The sequence below is a fragment of the Pinus tabuliformis genome, chromosome J, assembly GCF_031772625.1.
Source record: "Pinus tabuliformis cultivar Carrire ecotype Pingquan chromosome J, CPIR1, whole genome shotgun sequence".
NCBI lineage: Eukaryota > Viridiplantae > Streptophyta > Pinopsida > Pinales > Pinaceae > Pinus > Pinus tabuliformis.
Window position 1 is genome coordinate 1158886435 of NC_142295.1, and position 9516 is coordinate 1158895950.

Consider the following 9516-nt stretch of genomic DNA (forward strand, 5'->3'; position numbering starts at 1 on the left):
CAATGGTTAATCCGAGGTTTACCGTTTTTAGTACGTGAATATCTGGCGTCGTTCCCAATGAGGAAGGATTGATTCCCACACTGGTTCAGACACGATCTCGTGCTTCTCCTTTAAGAGGAGCTTTCCCAGAGCATAAATGCAACAATTGGATTTCTTCCCTACCACAAGATACAGCTACTTGTTTGTTTTTACTATCTTGGAGAGTTAATTACTCTCCTACTCCAAGACACTAGCCTAAGCTAAGTTGGTGTATCAGAGCCCTAGATGTAAAAATGTTACTAGGTGAATTTTACTTTAAGCGTTAATTTTAGTGGTTTTTGTTTAAGTCCAAAGGTCCGGAGATGAAACTTGTGGTATGAAGACTCGACTCAAAATCACTAAAAATGCACCCAAGATGATTTAAACAATCTTTTTCTCTTCGATGAACTTCTAAACTAAGAAAGAGTTTGAGAATGCAAATACTTTGTAAACACAAATCTTTCTCAATTCAACAAATTAAAAGAAGAGTTTTTGTCCTTTTCCAATGCACTCAAAACGAGACAACTAGTTATTTCACAAAAATTTCCCTTTTTCGTTCCAAAGCACTCAATCACTACAAAACAAAACTTTTTCCAAAAGAGATTTTTATATTTTTTATTTAATAAAACACTCAAAACTATGAAAATGACTAACTTTGAGATCTACAAATTATAAAAACCTATTTGAAGTTAAAGCCTAGTAAAAGTATTTTTTAAGGATGTTTTACTTAGCTAGATGTAAGCTAAGGACCAATTTATGCAGAATCACAAATAAGTCAAGAACAACCAATTTTGTTTTCTTTTTGAAAATGAAAATCCAAACTTTTAAATACAAGCTTTTCGAAGTTTTGCAAAGAGAAAACTCAAAGCGGATTCCTCAAACAAGGGGAGATTTCATAAATGGTCAGACTCATAAGAAGGCTGGTAGACACTAAGGTGATCTGAAGTCCCTATAGCTTCTAAACTCAGAGCCACTACACAACCAAAATGAAAAACAAACCCAACAATAAAAACTCCTAGGAATTTCACTTAAAACCCTAACACTAATGAAATCAATCTAAGGAAAGCTTCTAACAAGTTATATGTAGGTCTGGGCAGTGGATAACAATTTCTAAACAAACACTAAGCTGACTAACAGATGAAATCTTAGGGTTTTCCAAAATTTTGATAGGGTCCGCAGGCCCACAGTTGACACAGGTGCGGTCCCGCTCTGTGCTAAAAGCCAAGCTACGGGTAGGTATGCACTGTGTCAAATGGCTAGGGTGCGGTCCTCTCCCAAAGCTATGAAAAACAAAAAATAACTCTCGATCTACAAACTCTACCCAATTTTACACACAACAAGCCAAAAACAGAAACAAAAACACAGTTTCTCAGGTCAAAGTAAAAACAAGGAAAACAATCAAGTCCCCAGCGGAGTCGCCATTTTGTCACACGGAATAAGTCGATCTTGCGGACAAGATAGACCTTCCTAGAATCTAAAGAAGACCTAATGACAATCAAACCAACCAGACACTATCTTTCTCTAAATATGCTTTGATTAACAATAGCAAACAAGTGTTTTTAGGGCCTACCTTAGGTCCAACGCAAACTTGTGGATTCCCTCGCTCCTTCGATCCAAATGAGCTCCTTAGTGGCGAATCTGCAAACACAAACAAGGCAAACAAATTAAATAGCACCTGAAAATCCAATTGCATAAAACATATTTAACATGAAAGTCAAGGAGTCCATGAAACAAATAACATGAGATACTTGTTGAGAAAAATGAGTTTGATTGTATTAATTTAAAAGAAGAAGAACTTTACAACCTTTGCCTTGACGCTGTACAAGCTCCTCCCAAGGTCCAGCAAGAAGTCTCCTCTACCTTGAAAAGTTTCACTCACTCCCCAATGAAACCAAAAAGGTATGTGATCTCTCCTCTTAAGCTCAACTAGGAAGTCTTGATTTCACCAGCATTTACCCTCAAAAATGTTCAGCTTCTAACCTCCTCAGCAACTAGCCCAATGCCTGTATTTATAGTGCAATGGAGGGAGGTTACTAAGTCCTCCTTCAAAGGGATAAAGCCCTCCTTCAAAGGGATAGCTCCTCTCATCAAGGGATTAGCTCCTTCTCTTTTGGGATGCATGAACCACCTTAGAGCGAACAATCCACGTCAAAATTCCTTCTAGAAACCTCTAGAATTAACCCAAAGTGAGTTTTTTAAGATAAAACTTGCGCCTTTTGACTTTCACAGGGGTCCGCACCTACACCGTTAGGGACAGAGCGGGCAGGTCCGCAGTTTTTGTACACAGAAGGTGCGAGACAACAAGTGACAGTGAGAGAAAGTGCGGAACTAGAGTTACATTGATTTTTAATGTCTTTCTCTCATTTTCAAAGCTTGATTTGAAGAACTGAGGTCTGTGACTTGCTTAGGAGGACAGTACAAGTGATGATAGACCCATACTGACTGCAAATAATCATGGTGATGATATTTTTGTGTAACAAACTCTGAGTTGGTGAAGACTTCAATATCATTGACATCATGTTGTTTTGCCTCTTTTAACCCTTCAACAAGGGCAATGTAATATGCCTCATTGTTTGTTGTCATTACAGGCACTTCTCTCTTTCCACGAAATAAATTATTTGTTGCCATATTGTAAAGGACGAATTTAATAACTGCTCGACCTCAATTTGGAAAGCAGGACACTTCAATGCATAAACACCACTTTTGCACCATTTTTTACACTTCAAGAACCTGAAAAATAAGATAACAATAAATTCATGTTAAACAAGTAGACAATTATCTATTTCCTAATACTCAACATGTTTTTCAATCATATATAATTAGAACAAGCAGATAATTTATGTTCATTTACACTGCAACACTTTCAAAACTGGCAACTATTCTGCAAAAAAACACATTTAACAATCACCACTTTATATAGATGAAATGCTCATTATAGGACCCAAATACATCTATGAGTTTTAAAATAAATGATACTGAATTAGGCTTCTTTAGTGTTTGAATGCCATATGCAAACTATAAAAATATTTATCCTTACCGACTGTCCATACACCAAAAACCACATAACCCTACACTAATAGAGCATTGTCTAAGAAAAACATGATTCATGTATATGCCTTATGTGTGACAGAAATGCCATTTTTCATATAACATCACAAGAAATTTATTCAGCCACTCTACATGAATGGTTCCTTCACACTACACTTGTTAAAGGTTGAACTTCATCAACAACATTTGGAACAACTTTTCTATTACAAATGGGGGATAGGGTAGACTCTGAAGCTATCTTTGGTTTGAAGTAATAGCACTCCACCACTCTCATACCAATATTATGGGTAGTTTTGTGCTATGCCTTATGGATCATTGATGTCTGGGTGTCATGCCTTGTGGATCATCTTTGGGTTTGATGTGTTAGCATTTTCCTTAGTTCTGATACTAACATTGCAAGTAGTTTATGTGTAATGCCTTGTAGAGCATCTTTGAAATTGGCTCTGGCTTTGGCCTTTTCATTGCAAGCAATTACCGTTGTGAAGCCTTATAGAGCATCTTTGAAATTGTCTTTGTCTTTTGGTTGTCATCTATGTGATGTTGCAAGGCATTTTCAAACTCTTGTAAATTTTGATGTTGCAGTGCATGCTGATGGCAATGTTGTGAAAATGCTTGTGGGGAATAAGTCTGATTTAGCTCATATAAGGGAAGTTCCTGTGGAAGATGGGAAGAAACTTGCCGAATCAGAGGGGTTGTTCTTCATTGAGACCTCGGCTTTGGATAATACAAATGTATTGTCTGCATTTCAAATTGTGGTCAAGGAGATTTACATTAATGTGAGCAAGAAAATGCTGAATTCGGATTCCTATAAGTCTCAATTGTCCAAGAGTTGAGGTGGCTATGAATGTTGTTTGTGCAGGTCTAAGAGAATGTATAACCCATTTGGACACCACCACCCTGAGCCCCAGTAGCCATATCAGGCTCCTCATGGGAGTCAGTATCCACAACCTATTCAAGGAGAGATTGTGAAGATATACTGTGAAGCCAATCCTGATTTTTTCTTGGCTGGTAGAAATGGCAGTGTTGTCATGGCTCTGGCAAATGAATTAGACCCAAGCTAGGTTGGTGACATCACTTTTTCTCTCTTTGAACAAGACCAAAATCAGTTTGGTGAGAGAGATTAGATTTTTATATGTATGTATGTGTGAACCAAACCCAAATCTGGTTGATGGTAGAGATTAAATTTTGCTCTCTTTTTTTGTAAACAACCCAAACACAAACAAGGATTGTGACAGAGATTAGTATTTGCTGTGTGTATGTGAAATGATTGGTCGATTATATGTTTTTTATCCACAGCAATGGATCATGGATACTTCATGGAGTGTGAAGGCCAAGGACGATGAAGGATTTCCTGCATTTGCCCTTGTAAACAAAGCTACAGGCCAGGCATTGAGGCATGGACATACAAAGAAGGATAAGGTCAGTTTTTTCATACTATCAGGGACAAATGAAGCTTTGAATGAAAGCATGTTAAACCAGATTTAATGAGTAAAATTCTGGGAGAGACATTTCACAAGTTTTAAGCAAAAACTTGAATGAATTTAAACAAAGTCATCTGCAAATGTGATGTCTGTTTTTCCTATTTCGATTCCAAAGGCAAACAGGTCAGTATTAATCTGGAATTTGTGAGTTGTGTTCCATAAAACCAATATACCAGTCATTATCTTTGAGTTCCTGCAGAACAAACATTAGATATACCAGCCGATGAATGACTGCTACTGCATGGAGTAGGCTAAACAACAGACTAAAAACAACAATTTTTGGCCACGATTCTAAAGTGATTCTGGCAGACTGGGAAGCTTTTAGGTTACTGTCTGGCAGTGGTTCAAAGCTCGAGTATATCAATTATCGGTCGTAAGTTCATGCACACATAACCTATTTTTATTTTTTGAAAAGGTTTATTATATCATTTTTTCTTGCCATCCTTTATAGTTAGCATATCTTGCAGAAATATTGGTAAGTGTGGATTCCATGATTAATCTACTTACAGGTACTACCAAAGTACTAACGGGACAGAAATAGTCCAGATCTTTATCGAATGTTGAACATATTTGCTGATATACTTCATGTTCTTTTATGCAGTATTTGGCTTTTTCACTCTTACCACACACTTATCCCACCAGATATTGATGTGTGGGTATTTTATAGTGCATTGACTATACATGGCTCACCCTAGAATGACATCGAGGTGGGTATTTTATAGTGCATTGACTATACATGGCTCACCCTAGAATAACATCGAGGTCTTCCTATCCATTTCAGTGATGGCTCTTATGTGTTGAATAACATCCTTTTGAGTCCCTTATCTTGGTCTAGATTTATTATTCTGGTTTCTCAATTGATGTCTAGTTCCATTGGTGTGTCCTCCATCCATATTTGGCCTTCCTTGGTTCTATATCTGGCTATAACATGTGCCTTGGCCAACCCACTTGGATCCCTCCCTTTCTGATTAGTATCTACCTTGGGCCTCATGCACTTGTTAGGATATTAGTTGAGGAGCCTCCTTTGAGTCCCCCAAACGTCCCTAATCCATTATAGCATATTGTTTGAGGCACACACTTAATTAGATTTCCTATAACTTAGTGGTCTAGGCATGCACTCCAAATTGTAGATTATTTTAAGACTGCCACATCTATTTCCAGCTTCCACACTTTCCTGCATTATAGAGAGTGGGCTTTTTGGAAATTACCTATGGTTAGGCCCATTTGACTATGTACGTTCGGTCAAAATCTATCATTTGACTCTTTTCAAAAAGCCGCCTATCCAACAGTCTCTTTTCTCACTCTTGGAAATACCAAAATTGTCGATTTGAACACTCTGCAATGTTCTCATGATCTCCTTCCTCTCTTGGGCTTGCTGGTGTTTGTTGTCTCTATGAACCCTCCACCTATTTGGAGATTTCTACAATTGTTCTTTTCCCCTCCTTTTATCTTAACCCTCCATTTGTTGCTTAGGTTAGTTTGATTGAGTTTTTGACATGGACCCTTATTCACATCTAGCCATCCAATCTCTCCTAGTTAAAGGGAGTTCAATGCAAATCTTTGGATGAGGAGATAACCTTCACAACTGAGGGCATATGGGTCATGCATACTTTCATTTTCCTAATTCATCTTTAGTTGTGTAATTTGTTTGTTGCTATTGTTCATTTCATTAGGAGATAGCATATCTAAACTTGTTTTCAAAATGTGAGAAGTGCTATACAAGTACATAGAGTAGGGTCTAGACTCTAACCCTCTTTGCTACTTCTTGTTTGACTCTTTTCCTTTAAGCCCTTGTAGCTTGTGATAGACTTACAGTATATGAGGGTTAAAGGCTTTCAACCACCTAGGACAGTAATAAACCCTAGGTTCCCTTCCTAGTTTGCTTACTCGTTAAAGGGAAATTCGAAAATTTTCTTAATGCTTGCTGCTTCAATTAGATGGAAAAAGAGGCCTTTCATTTCTAACTCTCTTTTCTTTCATGCAAGTAGTTAATTAACACACTAAAAAAGGAAAAAAATAAACCCTAGTTAGTCTTTTTTCCTTTGTCAATTATTCTTTGTTATTTTACTTTCTGCCTCTAGCCTAAATAAACTCACAAGAAGCTCTAATAACAGTGATAGATCACTGAGGACACGATTAAGTTCACAATAATCTTAGCAGCCTCCTCTTCCCCATAGTAGTTTTGCCTGTTACCCACAAAATTGGATGGCAACTCCACTTCCCTTCCAAGCACTCAAGCTTGGGCCTCCCTTCTCATGGTAATGTGGTGCCTCATTCAGACCATCATCCCACACTTTCTAGTGTTGAAACATAAGATATATTTCAGAGCAGCAAACTGCTTGTGCTTTTTAGGACAGGTAAACTGGATTATTGAAAAGATGTTATAAGGCTAATTTATTCCCATCTAAAGCATGTGTTGATGGCTACATCGAAACTTGCTTTTCTAATTGGTTTTGTGCTTTCCAAAGTTTTGTTGTTCAAATGCATTGATGATTTATCATAGCAATGTTTGCTTTTGACCTCTTATCCTTTTCTAGATAGAGGAATGTTCTTTTATGACTAGGTCTAAAGGAATGTTTGCTTTTGACCTATTATCCTTTTCTAGATAGACGAATGTTCGTTTTGGCGTGAACAGTAAACATCTGTATTCAAACAATTTTGATAAAGTTTGGGGTCCCTGTTCAATTTATTTTTCCAGGAACTATTTTTTGGCTACCATTGTTAAATATGTGAATAATTGTTGAATCCATTATACCTATGATGCAGAATCCTGTTAAGCTTAATGCATTGGTGATAGTAGAAACAGGGGACCCAGATATCTCTCTTTCTTATACACAAATCCAGGATAAAGGGTAGCGACCTTCCTACTAAAATAATGGTTGATTAGTTGCAGGATGGATATGTACTCTTTCTTGACCTCCCCATCTTCCTTTGGGAGACTTAAGCTTTCTTGACCTCCCCCTCCTCCTTTGGGGGACTTAAACAGGGGACCCATATATCTCTCTTTCTTATACATCAACCCAGGATAAGGGGTAGTGACCTTCCTACTAACATAATGGTTGATTAGTTGGTGGATGGATATGTGTGCTTTCTTGACCTCCTCCCACCTCCTTTGGGGGACTTGCTGTGTTGGTGGGTGTGTGAGAGTAAACAATGAATGATAAAATGTCAAATACACAATGTGACTTTAAAATCTCCACTCCTTTTGTGTGCTATCCCACATTTTTATGAGGTCTTTTCCACAACATCACATAATTCCCTATATACAATGATCCTTAACCCAATATGGTGTCCAGAGAAGTAACATCCCCCTCACCAACATAATAGTGGATGGGCTGATCTACTGCATTCATTAACCCTTCCTATATGGCAGTAAGTTTATGTATTTTCAGCTCTGATATAGCATCTATGTTATGTGTTGTTATTAAAGTAAGTCATTGCTCTGGTTTTTAACTCTTACGATGCCATTTTCTTCTTTGATGCAGAGAATTTCATGTCAGGTTATCAAATTGTCTTTGACCGGGACGAGCTTAAACTGGGGTGGAAGGAAGCCAACTGTAAGTGTCCACTTAAATCTGGTTCTAGAAAATGGACATTTATTGGGGAGTAAAGCATATTGATATATTAATTGAATATCTTCTCCATGCCTTCTGTGATGGTGAGTTTCAAGAACATGCTCTGACTAATTGTCTCACATCCTTTATGGTTTCAGGTTATGATTTGGAGTATAGAAACAGTTCAGCATCAGCACCAGCACCATCAAATAGTACACCACTTCAGTCTCCCCTTGGCCCTTCCTTAGTTGACAGCCCAGACACATCTTATACAAGTAGTTCCAGAGGTTCACCTCCAAAGCAATCCATATCCCCTGATGCTCTACCAGCTAATCCTAATTCCACTAGTGATGCAACCCATTTAAGGTCATTTTTTCTGCACAGTGCCCTCTCATTTATAGTCGCTATTGCCATTCTTAAAATTATCATTTAATTTATTTCTGTGCAATGAAGATGTCTTCGAAGTCCGGGGACATGAATTTTTTATCAAAGAACTATTTTTTATCACAGAACATAATTCTTCTGAGGGACCGCAGACATTAGCTCTATTGCCATTAACAAAGGTTCAGTAGTCTGCTGCAATTCTGGTATTATAAAATTAGTTTATAATATTTGTAATGAAATGTTCTTTATTTTTTAATACAGGAATATAGAGAACAATAATTTCAGCAGTGCAATTCCTGCCAATCTTTTTCTCCATTGTTCGTTCAAATTCAAGTATTATATTTCCACACAAATTCCCTTTCAAGATATTTTCCAAATTAAGAATTTTTCATATTTTATTGCAAAGCGGAAAAGATCAGGTAGATTAGCCTGTATCTGCCAGGCCTTCTAATTCCATGAGTTTGTGTTACATTTGATAGGAAGATATGGTGATCCAACGGCTGGACCACCTGGAAATACTGGTGGATTTACGGGCTTGTAAAGCACAATTGCTTTCAAAGAGAAACTGATTAGAATGACAATCAGTGACGGCGAAAGATCCACCCAGCTTCGAGGTTAAAGTGAAGGCTATGCAGAACACCACAAGCATGCAAATGCAGAGGCAGCAAGAAGATTTAGCAGAGGGTATTCGAATTCCAAGTTTTTTGTTATAAAGTCTTAGAGAAAAGGGAACATGGTGAACAGTAATAAACAAGAAGTGTGGATGAGCAGTTGTAGAGGAAATAGAATATTAGTTGCAGCTTACAGTGAATCCTGTCATAGCCAGAGTGTGAATGTTTCTTGTCCAATTTTCTTATTCTTCTCAGTAAATTTATCACTCTACTCCTAAATGCATATTGTCATAATTAATGGGCTTGTAAAGCATGAGTGCTTTTTCATCATTAGGGACTGTAGACATTGGCTCTGTTGCCATTAACAAAGGTTCAATAGTCTGTTGCAATTCTGGTATTTGGACTCGCTGCGGTAATTCT

General features: G+C 37.5%; 1 protein-coding gene across 1 annotated transcript; it reads left to right on the top strand.

The window, feature by feature from the left end:
* Positions 1-4853: 4853 nt before the first annotated feature.
* On the top strand, positions 4854-8557 carry LOC149231202 (aspartyl protease family protein 1-like). The gene is made up of 3 exons (XM_089376224.1): positions 4854-4920; positions 8033-8104; positions 8260-8557. Exons 2-3 carry the CDS (start codon positions 8041-8043, stop codon positions 8532-8534), a joined length of 339 nt encoding a protein of 112 aa, XP_089232350.1. The 5' UTR covers positions 4854-4920; positions 8033-8040; the 3' UTR covers positions 8535-8557.
* Positions 8558-9516: the final 959 nt, after the last annotated feature.